Source organism: Humulus lupulus, chromosome 5 (genome assembly GCF_963169125.1).
Source record: "Humulus lupulus chromosome 5, drHumLupu1.1, whole genome shotgun sequence".
In the NCBI taxonomy this organism is placed as follows: Eukaryota; Viridiplantae; Streptophyta; class Magnoliopsida; order Rosales; family Cannabaceae; genus Humulus; species Humulus lupulus.
This window is the reverse complement of record NC_084797.1, coordinates 160787401-160801615: the sequence shown is the minus strand read 5'-3', so window position 1 is coordinate 160801615 and position 14215 is coordinate 160787401. Positions and strand designations below refer to the sequence as shown.

The 14215-nt window shown below is 45.7% G+C and overlaps 1 protein-coding gene across 1 annotated transcript; it reads right to left on the bottom strand.

The window, feature by feature from the left end:
- Positions 1-13184: 13184 nt before the first annotated feature.
- Positions 13185-13969, bottom strand: LOC133779621 (protein FAR-RED IMPAIRED RESPONSE 1-like). The gene is made up of 3 exons (XM_062219562.1): positions 13879-13969; positions 13512-13783; positions 13185-13466 (listed from the first exon to the last, which is right to left on the bottom strand). The coding sequence occupies exons 1-3, from the start codon at positions 13967-13969 to the stop codon at positions 13185-13187; spliced, it is 645 nt and encodes a 214-aa protein (XP_062075546.1).
- Positions 13970-14215: the final 246 nt, after the last annotated feature.

The window sequence follows — 14215 nt, the reverse complement described above, 5'->3', positions numbered from 1 at the left end:
GCCTTGACTCTCAAGCGGCATGCAACTACAATGTAGGCGGTTTTGATATTGAGAATAATGAACTTTGTATTGACCTCAGGGTGTTGAAATTTACCAATAGTGAAGATCTTCCACTCATCATCTTCTTGCTTACCAAGGAAAAAATAATTATTCTCCATGTCAATTTGTACATCAACTTTGTGGTACATGTTTCTTGTGAAAAATATCACACACTGTTGACGCCGTTTTTTGTCAAACAGTGAAAGAAGAGCACGTAAACAATGAATGACAATGGCTAAACGAAATAAAACAAATAAAACACGCTATTTTTACGTGGTTCAGCAGTTAAATCTGCCTAGTCCACGAGTCTCTGTTATTAATCTTAAGATTATCTTTGAAAATTCTTTAGCATGAATTCTGCAGAGTTTTCTCTCAAGGATCAGAATTTCGGTCCTTTACAATGGTGCATGGCTTCTCTATTTATAGAGAAGGATGCAGAATACTATCCCACATATTTTGGGTAGTTACTCTTTTGTGAATAAAATAAATGGCTTTAAATGCCTATAATCAGATATAAAAGGAAACGTCCCTGAAGACCAGGAAACGCATAACTGACCAAATAATATCCCACGATTCTTGGGGATTTACATTAATAAATGAGGATTACATCTCATATTTATAATACTTGTAGATATTCAAGGTGGTTATCGCGTATCTCTAAGGCTTTAGCATCCCAGGTCTCACATCATTGCGCGAGCTAATGACATCTCTCGAGATCATGTGTCTTTCGAGATCGTACGTACATCGAGCTCGAGACCCCCGATCCGAAGTCGTCTCCGAGGATGAGTGTGTTCTCGGAGCTACCTTTCGAGATCGAGATCGTTTCGAGCTCACCATATTCGAGGTCATATATCGTACTTTGCAGGCTCGATTTACAATCCTGGAGCATACTCTAATCCTTACGAGACCATTTGTTGCAAATCCAACTTTCGAGGTCACATTTACCATGGCTCGAAATCTGGGTATAACATCTTGCCCCCTCAAAAGTATTTGTTTGAATCCTAAGAGAAGGAAACTTTTGAACTACTTTCTTTGAGAACTGTATCGTCATGCACTCTTGAAAATGGACACGCGTCAGCTGGGTATTGCTCACTTTAGGTACTTGAGTACCTTGGAAACACGCCCACGATCGTCCGTCTGACAACTTTTCGGCGCCTTCTTGTCATTGATCCCCATCCGTTCGATCTAGTGAGGATTTCATTCGATGCTCCTGATTAATTCCTTTTCCCACCTATATATACAAGACCCCACTCTTCATCTTCTTCACTTTTATCTTCATTCGCCATAAGCAAGAAATGAAAAAAAAACAAGCCCAGAGACCTCTTTGAAAAGTTCCTGTTCCGTGCATGTTTTCTTGACCAAAGAAACAAAGGAATCCTGGTCTGTTCGAGTCAGTGAGTTCTTTCCTGCAACCTCTTCTTCAATCGACAATCTCTCTGCAATCGCCATTAATGTGTAAGTATGCCGTTTTTGTTTTCCATTTAAAATGTTCCTTGCTGTGTGTGCTAGTTTACATTCTTAGCATGATACGATAGGAGGTTTTGAACCGATAGGCTTTTATGCTTTCTAGATTTTCATTCTGGATGTTCGTCTCTGGTTTATACCCAGTTTTGACGTTTGAGCGTGGTTCCCATTTTCTGGGTTTTGAAATTTTTAGGCAACGTTTCTTGTACACTAAGTTTTCGGATAAAAACATGGGCCTTGAAAAATGCACGAAACTCAAAGACGCCTTTCCTGGTTAACCGCCATTCTTCTTTCCCTTGAATTTCGGGATTTTCAAAAAATTATCCACACTTCTTTTCTTTTTCGTGGAATACATGCCCCTGACTCCTCAATAAGGGTCTTAGTATTTAGTCTCGTTCCTAAATTTCCGAGCTCATTCCATTGAGCTCGTCATTCTTGCATGCATGGCCCTCACCATTTTTTCTTTCTCGTTAGATGTCACAGAATCTGGAAAGACGGTGGGGGTCATTGCGGGCAATCCCTTACGAGCCAAAATCTCCGAGCCCAGAATTGCTCTTCGCCCGGAACCAACGTCGGATAAGAGAATACGAGCAAGCACGCGAGCAAGAAGACATTCGAGCTCACTACCGCCATCAGATAGACGAAGTCATCGAGGGGAAGAGGAGAGTTCTTCGGGAGGCCATCTATCCGGAACCTAATTCAGGCCCTAGGCCGATTCCTCTCGATCCTGCTTTAAAGGTTACTGTCGCATACCCCCCCGGAGAGCTCAAATTTTCATTAATGGGGGAACCTTCCACCTCTCAACCGAGGAGAGAGATGTTCGAGGCCGAGCTTTACTGGAGCACGGTTACCACAACCAATCAAATATCTGAAATCCTGGCTTTCCATGGCCTTAGTTTGTCAGGCACCTTGAAGTGTCGACCTCCGACTGGTCAAGAACGGAGCTGCTTCGCCCCTGGCGGCCGTGACGCCACAGTGAAATATGCGGCATGGAGCCAAGAACATATGAGGGCAGGAGCATTGCTGCCCTTGAAGTCTTTTTTCAAAGGCTTTATTGATTTTGTTGGGTTGGCTCCGTTCCAACTCAACACCAATTCGTACAGGGTGCTGTCTGCCCTGAGGTCCTTATACCACGAGCTGGGGTGGGAAGGACCTTCACCTCAAGAGATTTTATATCTCTTTTGTTTAAAAAGTAACCCCTCCCGAGCTCGGGGAGGGGATGGCTTTTACTACCTCTCGAGCTACCCCAAGGAGACGAAGGTTTTTGGGGACCTTCCCAACCACCCGCCTGATTTCAAGAGAGCCTTCTTTTGGACAGATGGTCTGTCCCCGTCTCGACATTATTCGTTCAGGTGGATGCGTAAGTATTCTCGTTACTTTCATTCCTGAGCTCGAGACTTTAGTTCTTAAATCCATATTTAGTTGAAATGTGCTTCGCTTTTCAGCTAATTTTAAGCGTCCCACCCCTACTGAAGCGATGACGAGGCACAGAGATGCCTTGCTCCGACTCCCTTATGGCAGGAGATCTCTCTCATATCTATTACACGAGGACAAGCTCCGAGCTTGCGGGTTGTTGGGAGAGGGCCAGTTAACCTCTGACTGGTCCAGTAAAAAATATGAACGCTGGGAGGAAGTGCCACTGCCCACAGGCGCCCTTCCTCCGAGGAGAGAAAGGAGACCATCACTCCCAGTTCACCTGAGGAGTCCGCGATCGGGGAATGAAGCCAATGACGAAGCCTCGAGCTCGGATTCAGATGGAGGTAAAACCCTTCCTACTTCGCGAATGTGGTCCCCCACTTTACTAAAACATAGGCCCAATAGGTTAGTCTCGTGCCCACAGGATAGATACCACTTCTACATATGGAGTTGGGTAGATGACTGTGTCCATAGGTTCGACAGTGGGCTCGGGAAATACGATACCATGTACACCACGGACGAGGTGTGGAATAGGATAGCTATGCAGTACGGGACCAATGATTATAGGGACATCTCGAGGTTATCACCTACTTATAGGGAAGGCACTCCCCCCGCCTCCTCTGAAGACGGGGGAATTTCTTGGTCCCCAAGTTCGAGCTCGGGGGAGAGTCCCAGTTGGGTTTTTTCTTTACCTGGTTTCCATCTCTTTTCAAACTTATTATTATTGTCTAACCCATTGTCACTGTGCAGGTGCCATGAATCCCGACCTCGACGCTATGCTTTTTAGCGATGGGGGAGCTGGCGCCCAGAGGAGCAAACGTCCGAGGATACCAGGGAGGTCCGACCGACCGTCCAAGGTACCCAGACGCCGCGAGACGACTCCCACGGCCCAGACCACTGCAAACACCTCCAAGGAACCGACTGTCCAGGTTGATGGGTCTGGCTCGACCGCACCCATCTCGCTGCCTCCCACCGAAACCCAATTAGCAGTTGTTCGGCCCCCGAAGAAACCTTCTACCTCCAAGGCTCAGCTGCCAATGGCCTGAACTCATACTGAGGAGTACGTACTTGATGGCACCGCTGGGACAGAAGGGGCTGTACTCAGCTCGGATGTCCTTTCTCGAGTGGGTCAGAGCTTTTCTGGCTTCGGCGCCGACCACTGGGATCTCGTGCGCAAGGCCTCGGACTGCAATACTCTTTATGATAAGAGTATCGAACTCACCGCCGCGGTAGCCTTCGCAACTCTATTTTAAGTATTTATGCCTCAGTTCGCAATTCTGATTCGTTCTTTGTGTTTTAGGCCCTTGTCGTTTCAGCACAGCTCAACTATAAACTGACCAACGAGGTGCAAACGAGCATGTCCCTGGCCCAGAAATCGAGGGATCTCGAGCTTAAGATGGCTGACGAGCTCAAAGACTCGAAGTCTGAACTTGAAAAAATGAAGACCCGTCTTGAGGAGCTGGAAAAATCGAATGCCGAGCTCGAGAAGGCCAATGCCAAGCTCGAAGAGGAGAAATCTGTCACCTTCGACTTCATGGAGAGCGAGAAGGCCCGCCTCCTGGACGAGTATAAGGAGCAGAAGGAGAAAGTGGTCGACCAAGCCATGTACAAACTTTGGGCTGACAATGTCGACCTCAATACCAGCTTCCTGGGTCCTCTCGAGGCCACATATGTTGAGCGGTGGAATGCCCATCTTGAGGCAAGTGCAGCTGCTCGAGAGGCGGCTCAGAAGGATAGTCATCCTATTCGTCCTGAGGGGTCCGGTGCTACTGATGCTGAGAAGGCCAAGGAGACTCCTCTTCCTTGAATTTGACCTCGAGGAGATCAGTTATCGGGGCTGTGTCCCCTCATTTCTGTAATTATTTTAATATATGCCCACGGGGCTGATACAATTTTTTTACCATTCTTTTATATGCTTTACATTTCTTGGCTCGAAATATTTTGCATATTTGATGAACCGGTTATGTTTATTTATTCATACAAACATAGTTTGGATTTAGGCTCGAAATTCGATGCATTCATGCATAGTTTATTCGAATTATCCGTTTCCGACCTCGTTACTTATCAAGGTCGGATATTACTTTAACCATGAACTCAAAAGTACTTATATGGTATGTAATGTGAATGATCTGGTTATATCTTTTTTTTGTTTAGTCACTTTTCCTCATCCTCAGTTTTTGTTCCGAGGTTAAGAGTTTGAAACTATTTCTCTTAAGATATTCCAGCCTCGATCTCGACTTGTCTCGTTATAGGTTTAGGCTCCTACTTATCATCGATCAATTTTTTGGCTGGTTTGTTCCAGACCTGTTAAGTTTGCACATCTGGTTAACTCCAAACGTTTTAGGTTTTTGGTAGTTCGGTTATGTCCGAACTATCTAAGCTCGCGTATTTGGTTTTCTCCAAATACTTTTATTTGGTAGTTCGGTTACGTCCAAACTATCTAAGCTTCGGTTATGTCCGAACTATCTAAGCTCGCGTATTTGGTTTTCTCCAACTACTTTTATTTGGTAGTTCGGTTCTGTCCGAACTATCTAAGCTCGCGTACTTGGTTATCTCCAAACACTTCATATAAATATATATTTTTTATTTTTTAATCTGACGGTATATATACCAATGATGCCCCCTTAATATCCTATGAGTGTGACCATAGCTTATTAAATTAAGAGAGATTGCAAAAATAAAAAGAAATTACATATGGAACAAAATAGACCTCTTATTTGATGAAATTCTAAAACAAACAAACAAACTAGTACAGATAGAAATTCATGGTTACAGGCAACACTTCCTACACTATTGATAGTAAGGTCTAAGGTGTTCGCCATTCCATGCTCGCGGTATCAGGCTCCCATCCAATCTCACATGTTTGTACACACCAGGTCGGATGACTGACTCTATCTGGTATGGTCCTTCCCAGTTCGGCCCGAGCACTCTAGCTGCTGGATCTCGGGTTGCTAAGAATACGCATCTCAAAATCAGGTCTCCCACTCCGAACTTTCGATCTCGAACCCTCTTATTGAAATATCTTGTGGTTCGTTGCTGGTAAGCAGCATTTCTCAGCTGAGCCTCTTCTCTTTTTTCTTCGATCAAGTCTAGGGTTTCTTCGAGCTGAGTATGATTTGAATCCTGATCGTAAATTTGAGTTCGGATCGTCGGGATTTCGACCTCGATGGGAAACATTTCCTCGCAGCCATACGCTAGAGAGAACGGGGTATGTCCTGTTGATGTCCGAGCTGTAGTCCTATATCCCCAAAGGACTTGAGGCAATTCCTCGGGCCATCGTCCCTTTGCCTCTTCCAACTTTTTCTTTAGAGAACTCTTGAGAGTTTTGTTAACGGCTTCGACCTGACCATTCGCTTGAGGGTGAGCCACTGATGAAAAACTCATTATTATGCCGTTCTTTTCACAAAATTTGGTGAATAAGTCGCAATCGAACTGGGTTCCATTATCGGATACGATCTTTCTCGGTACTCCGTATCGGCATACGATGTTCTTTACCATGAAATCAAGGATCTTTTTCGAAGTTATGGTCGCCAATGGTTCAGCCTCCGTCCATTTCGTGAAGTAATCAACGGTGACTACAGCATATTTCACTCCGCCTTTTCCAGTTGGGAGAGAGCCTATGAGGTCGATGCCCCATACTGCGAAAGGCCATGGGGATGTCAACATGGTCAGTTCGGAAGGTGGAGCTCGGGGTATCATTGCGAATCTCTGGCATTTGTCGCACCTTTTCACATACTCGAAAGAATCTGTTTTAATGGTTGGCCAGAAATATCCTTGGCGTATGATCTTTGTTGACAGGCTATGCCCCCCGGTGTGGTCTCCGCAGAACCCTTCATGAATTTCTTCAATGATCTTCTTTGCCTCGGGAGGAGTTACACATCTAAGCAGCGGCATGGAATACCCTCTTCTGTATAGCTTTCCGTCCAGAATGGTGTAACGAGGAAGTTGATACATCAACTTTCGAGCTTGATTTTGATCTTTTGGAAGAATTCCATTTTCGAGATAGTCAACTATTGTTCTCATCCAGGTCGGCTCTGTTTCAATCATACACACATCTTCCTCGTCTGGCTCAGTAATGCTGGGTGCTGATAGGTGTTCTATGGGTACAACATTCAGCTCTTCATTTTCGGCGAAAGTGGCGAGTCGAGCTAAGGCATCTGCATTTGAGTTTTGTTCTCGGGGAACCTATTCGATTGCATAAAACTCAAAATACTCCAATGCAGATTTTTCCTTCTCCAGATAAGCTGCCATCCTTGTGCCACGAGCCTAGTACTCTCCCAAGATTTGATTGACCACGAGCTGGGAGTCACTGTAGCAATGTATAGCTTTGGCCTTGAGCTCTTTTGCTATTCGTAGTCCCGCGAGTAGAGCCTCGTACTCAGCTTCATTATTAGATGATTTAAAGCCAAATCTTAAAGCAGAGTGAAATTTGCTCCCTGCAGGAGTGATCAGAATAACTCCTGCCCCCGCTTCATTTTCATTTGACGAGCCGTCGACGTAAAGTTTCCACAGCTCGTGGGCCGTGGTTATTACCTCGTCGTCGGCTATACTAGTGCACTCCACTATAAAGTCTGCCAAGGCTTGTGCCTTAATGGTCGTTCTTGGATGGTATGTGATCTCGAACTGTCCGAGCTCAACAGCCCATTTAAGGAGTCGACCTGACGCCTCTGGTTTAGACAGGACTTGCCTAAGTGGTTGATCTGTCAGTACATGGATGGGATGTGCCTGAAAGTAGGGGTGGAGCTTGCGAGATGAGTGGATTAAACTGAGGGCGAGTTTCTCCATCAATGGATATCTTGACTCTGCCCCCAGTAATCTCTTACTGATGTAATAGACGGGTTTCTGCACCCTCTCTTCCTCTCGAATGAGCACTGCGCTTATCGCGTGTTCGGTGGTTGAGAGGTATAGGTACAATACTTCTCCCGTTTCGGGTTTTGACAGGATGGGTGGTTCAGTGAGGTGTCTTTTGAGCTCCTGAAAGGCTAGCTCGCACTCTTCTGTCCATTCAAACTTCTTACTTCCTCTCAATAAGTTGAAGAATGGAAGGCCACGATCCGTTGACTTCGAGATGAATCTGTTCAGGGCGGCCATCCTGCCAGTCAAGCTTTGGACATCTTTATGCTTTCGAGGTGAAGGCATATCAATCAGGGCCTTTATTTTGTCGGGATTAGCCTCGATTCCACGAGAGTTGACAATGAAACCCAGAAATTTTCCCGAGGATACCCCAAAAGGGCACTTCTGAGGATTTAACTTCATGTTGTATTTTCTGAGCACGCCAAAGCACTCTTCGAGGTCATCAACATGGTTCTTGTCAAGTTGAGACTTTACAAGCATGTCATCAACATAAACTTCCATGTTGTTCCCTATTTGCTCTGAAAACATCATGTTTACGAGCCGCTGATATGTAGCTCCAGCGTTCTTGAGCCCAAACGGCATAACATTATAACAGTATAGCCCTTTATCTGTAATGAAGCTCGTATGTTCTTGGTCGGGGGCATGCATGGGAATCCGGTTATATCCAGAATATGCATCCATGAATAACATCAAGCCATGCCCCGCCGTGGCATCCACGAGCTGATCAATTCTTGGCAGCGGAAAACAGTCTTTTGGGCAAGCCTTGTTGAGATCCGAGTAGTCAATTCAGGTTCTCCACGTCCCATTGGGCTTTGGGACCAACACTGGATTGGCTACCCAGTCAGGGTAAAAGGCATCCCTAATGAAATGGTTTGCTTTTAATCTATCAACTTCCTCCTTTAATGCTTTCTTTCTGTCCTCGTCCAGCTGTCTTCGCTTTTGTTGCTTCGGGGGAAAGCTTTTGTCTATGTTTAATGCGTGGCTCGCAACATTCGAGCTTATCCCCACCATGTCTGAGTGTGACCATGCGAAGACATCCTGGTTTTTCTTCAGACAGCAAATTAATTGCTATTTTGCTTCGTCTTGGAGGTGTTTTCCGACCTTCACCTTCTTCGAGGGATCAGCTTCGTCGAGCTGAACTTCTTCGAGCTCTTCCAATGGTTCAAGGTCAACTTTCTCCTCAATCCTTGGATCGATTTCCTCGTCAATTTCTAAAATCGTTCCATCTTTATTTTGTATGATAACGAGTGCTTGAGCGCTCGTTGGTTTCTTTCCCCTCAAAGAAATGCTATAGCACTCCCTTCCTGCCAATTGATCTCCTTTTAATGTCCCGACCCCGCTTGGGATTGGGAACTTAAGGGCCAGGTGCCTCACAGATGATACTGCCCCCAGCCCGACCAGGGCGGGTCTCCCGAGCAGTACATTGTAGGCAGATGGTAAATCTACCACCACGAACTCCATTATCTTGGTCACCGAGACTGGATAGTCTCCCAAGGTCACAGGGAGTTCAATGGATCCCATACCGGCAGTCCCTTCTCCTGAAAAGACGTACAAAGTAGTTGCGCATGCCTTCAGGTCGCGAAGGGAGAGTCCCATTTTCTCGAGGGTCGCTTTATAAAGAATGTTGACTAAGCTCCCATTGTCTATGAGAACTCGGCGGACTCTCTTGTTGGCAAGCTGAAGAGTAATAACCAATGGATCATGATGAGGGAACTGAACATGGGAAGCGTCCTCCTCAGTGAAGGTTATCGGTTGCGTTTCAACCCTTTGGTTTTTTGGTGCCCTAGGTTCGGGTTCATAAGGAGACCCGTCCCCTGTCTTCAGCTCGTTAACGTATCGCTTTTGAGCATTTCTGCCCCCTCCTGCGAGATGAGGCCCTCCCGAGATGGTTATTACGTCCTCTCCATCTATCGGCGGGGGCCTGTCTTCTTCTCGAGATCGGGAGTTATTATTTTGTGCCATCGAAGGCGCGGCTACTCTCTGGCTCGCAGCAGTCTGTCCAGTACTATGGTTTTTGACATACTGCCGGAAGTAACCTCTCGAGATCAAACCCTTCGATCTCGTCCTTCAGCTGTCGACATTCATCAGTTGTGTGTCCGGTGTCTCTATGGAACCGGCAATACTTACTGGAATCCCTCTTGGATTTTTGATTTCTCATTGGGTCCGGACGCCTGAAGGGGACCTGGTTTTCATTAGCCAGGTATATGTTTTCCCGAGACTCGTTGAGCTCGGTGTGCACTTTATATACGGAGAAATACCTTTCTCCTTTCTTTTTCTTTCCTCCTTCAGCCTCGGGGTTATTTCCCTCGCTCTTTTTCCTCTTGGAGGGATTCTCCGAGGTAGGCTGTGGAGCTTCTGGGTCAGCCGAGGTTGAGGCGGAGTTAATGTTTATCGTTGTAGTTTCGGTCTGCGAGGTCGCCTTGAGCGTTGACCTTGCCTCCTCTACATTGAAAAATCTCTGCGCCCGTCTGTTAAACTCGGTTATTGACCTCACCGGTTTCCCTTCCATGTCATCCCAAAGGGCACTTCCGGGTAAAACACCAGCTCGGATAGCCATCAGGTGCCCACTGTCATCCACATCTTGAGCTCGGACGACCTCTAGATTAAATCTTGTCAGGTAGCTTTTCAGTGTTTTGCCCGGCTGTTGTCAGACGTTAGTCAAAGTGGATGTCTCTGGTCTGACTCCCATCATAGCTCGGAACTGCTTCTTGAAGTCTCTAGACAATTGATCCCATGAAGTTATCGAGTGTCTCTTGTACTTTTCAAACCAACTCTTGGCAGGTCCGGCCAATGATGTTGGAAACAACATGCACCTGAGCTCGTAACCCATGTTACTAGCTCTCATAATAGTGTTGAATGTACTCAGGTGACTGCATGGGTCGGTTTTTCCTTCAAACGCTGGGACGTGAGGAATCCGGAACCCTTGAGGAAATTGAGTGTTAGAAATATGTGGAGCAAACGGCTCGAGCTCCTCGTCAGAGTCCTCATATCGACCATTCCCTCGTTCATTCTTTAAAAGCCTAAAGGCTTTTTCGAGCTGATCGATCCTTTCTTGGACTGGGTCCTTAGGTGGTGTCTGGAATTGACAGTCATTGATCATGATTCCAGGCTCGCGTCTCCGTGAGGGATCTCACGCCCATTCAGGTGATTCCTTAGGTCCGGATTTTTCTGATCTCCCTTCCCCCTGCTCTGATTCAGATGATTTCACAGGTCAGGACGATTCTTGCGGCTTCCAGTATTTTTACGACCTCGGTCGTATTTACTGACGGGCCTGGTCTCTCCGGACTCGTCACTGGTGAAACTCATTAATCGGTCATTTCGCGATGGGTTCTTCCCATGTCGCCTCGTCTCCGCAGTGCAAGACCGGGACGTCTGACTTTTCTCAGATTGTGCGCCTCTCCGCTCCTGGAAAGTCTCCCTGTGTCCTTGTCTATCCCCCGTACACCCTTGATCCAGATCTCGAACAGGTTGAGCGTTTCTGCGGGGAGGTGAAGGATATCTTATGGGAGACGGAGGGAACCGTATAGGCGACGGTGGCTGCCGCCCTTGCCTCGGCCTAGAGGGTCCAGAATTTGCCCGAGATGGGTCACTCGCGTTCGGTGCACTACCAGGAACCTGAGTCCGAGCCTCGGCAGGAGTTCGGTTATTCTCAGTTCCTGCAGGCACTTCCACAGGTGGATTAGGCGGGACCCAAGCTTGGGTACTCCTCTAGGGCCTAGGAGGAGCAGATGGCTCTGCTGGTGCCGGAGGTTGAGTCAGCCTCCTTGTGGCAGCATCTTTTCGTGGACGTCCACGGGGCCTCCGGGGAGGAACATGCACGTCCCTTGGAGGAGGGACTTGGTTTTCGCGTGGAGGCGGGGGCTGAGCCACCTGCCCCTCTGCGGCCATCCTAGTCAACTCCTCATTCCGTTTGTTGGCTTCTGCCAACAGCTGTTTCAATTGCCGGTTTTCCAGTTCTACAATAGGAACGTAACGCTCAGGATTGTAGTACATATCCTCATCCCTCGGTGGAGGCGGTGGTCCCCGGGAATCGGAGGACCCACTTCTCTCCTCAGCATCCGGGTTCTCCATTGGTTGTTTTCCAAGACGCCTTGGGTAGCTTTCATCAGGGGTGTTCTGATTGTTTGTAGCCATGAATCTCTCAGGGATGAATGCTTAAGGCTCTCAATGAAAGCACCAAACTATTGACGCCGTTTTTCGTCAAACAGTGAAAGAAGAGCACGTAAACAATGAATGACAATGGCTAAACGAAATAAAACAAATCAAACACGCTATTTTTACGTGGTTCAGCAGTTAAATCTGCCTAGTCCACGAGTCTCTGTTATTAATCTTAAGATTATCTCTGAAAATTCTTTAGCATGAATTCTGTAGAGTTTTCTCGAGGATCAGAATTTCGATCCTTTACAATGGTGCATGGCTTCTCTATTTATAGAGAAGGATGCAGAATACTATCCCACATATTTTGGGTAGTTACTCTTTTGTGAATAAAATAAATGGCTTTAAATGCCTATAATCAGATATAAAAGGAAACGTCCCTGAAGACCAGGAAACGCATAACTGACCAAATAATACCCCACGATTCTTGGGGATTTACATTAATAAATGATGATTACATCTCATATTTATAATACTTGTAGATATTCAAGGTGGTTATCGCGTATCTCTAAGGCTTTAGCATCCCAGGTCTCACGTCATTGCGCGAGCTAATGACATCTCCCGAGATCACGTGTCTTTCGAGATCGTACGTACATCAAGCTCGAGACCCCCGATCTGAAGTCGTCTCCGAGGATGAGTGTGTTCTCGAAGCTACCTTTCGAGATCGAGATCGTTTCGAGCTCACCATATTCGAGGTCATATATCATACTTTGCAGGCTCGATATACAATCCTGGAGCATACTCTAATCCTTACGAGACCATTTGTTGCAAATCCAACTTTCGAGGTCACATTTACCATGGCTCGAAATCTGGGTATAACACACACTGCTCATAGTATGTTCTTAGCAATCTTACATGAGTAGGGAGTTCGGGTCTTGTGTGATTGCTTAAGTAGTCATTTTTTCTCTTGTAGGTAGTGTATCTTTGCCATTATGAGATCTATGGTGGTCACAAATTCACGTAAAGAGTAATTTTTCTCTAGGGATTTTTTGAGTGTTGAATTCATGGATTCGCAACGTTGTGTAGTTCTCATTCCTGCGACAAAAGTGCACCTAATAAAACTTTCTGCCCATATTTCCTTGGTGGAATATGTTTGTTGGCACCATTCATTATTTTTTAGCGGAAGTCTCTCAAGTAATTCAACCCACTTTATTTCAAACTCTTCCTCAGTGTAGTAGTTGTACATGAGATCCTTAAATGGTTCAAGGAAGAGTGGATCTTTAACTTCACATAGTTGGTGTCTGGCCTTAGAATCTTTACTCTTCCTCGATTGCTTGTTTCATGGTTGGGTCTTGGTTAGTCATCACCACTCTCGGCTTCTTTTGTCTATGGAATTCTAGGAAAACTCTGAGTAGCCACGAGTAAGAGACTGGCTTGTCATGAAGTAGAAGAGCAAACCCAAAAATGCAGGTGTGGAAATGGTGGTTGACACCAACCATAATGGTGAAAGGCTTATTGTATTCGTTAGTCATGTATGTGGTGTCAAACCCCAGTACATCTCCAAAGGCAACATAATCCATGTGTGAAGTTCCATCAGCCTAGAATAAATTGGCAAGATGATTGTCCTCATCAACCTGATATACCACTAAGAAATTGTGATCCTTCTCAGAGAGGCAATCAAGAAAGCCTAACACCCCTTGAGAGTTTGTTTCTATCTTCTCTTCACGTTGTGCACCAGCCACTCTATTGTAGACATCTCGAAGTTGGCATGGAAATCTCTTAAAACCACCACTTTGAAGAGCCACATGAGCCATTATATTAGTTGTTTTAATAGCGACCTTATTCATAGACCTTACTTGAGCCACCAAGCCATCAGAAACTACATGAATGAATCTCAAGAACTGCAATTCACTTCCTGATGCAATTTCATAATTGTGTATTGTACTGAACTCTTTGCATAACAAGTTGTTTGTGCCCTTTTGCCTAACCACGCGAATGCAACTTGGCAACCAGTTCTCATGAGAGGGTGTGATCTTTTTTCTGTGGCCTTTTCGAGGAGTTCTCTTTGATAGCCCTCATTGGAACAAACCCATCTACGCATTGCTATATACCCTTGAACACGTTTGATGTCATTTCATCTTATGCTAAAACCTGTCCATTTGGCGTAGATTTTGTAGAACTCTTCCATAGAGCATTAGATGTTTCGATCTCATCGATAGGTTTAGTTATGTTTATTTGGGTAGCTATGTTCTCCCACTCTGGATCGAATGTACTTGGTATGTCTTCCATAATTTGTAATGAAAAGATTGAAAATCACACTATAGTTTTCATAAAATAATAATTTTTA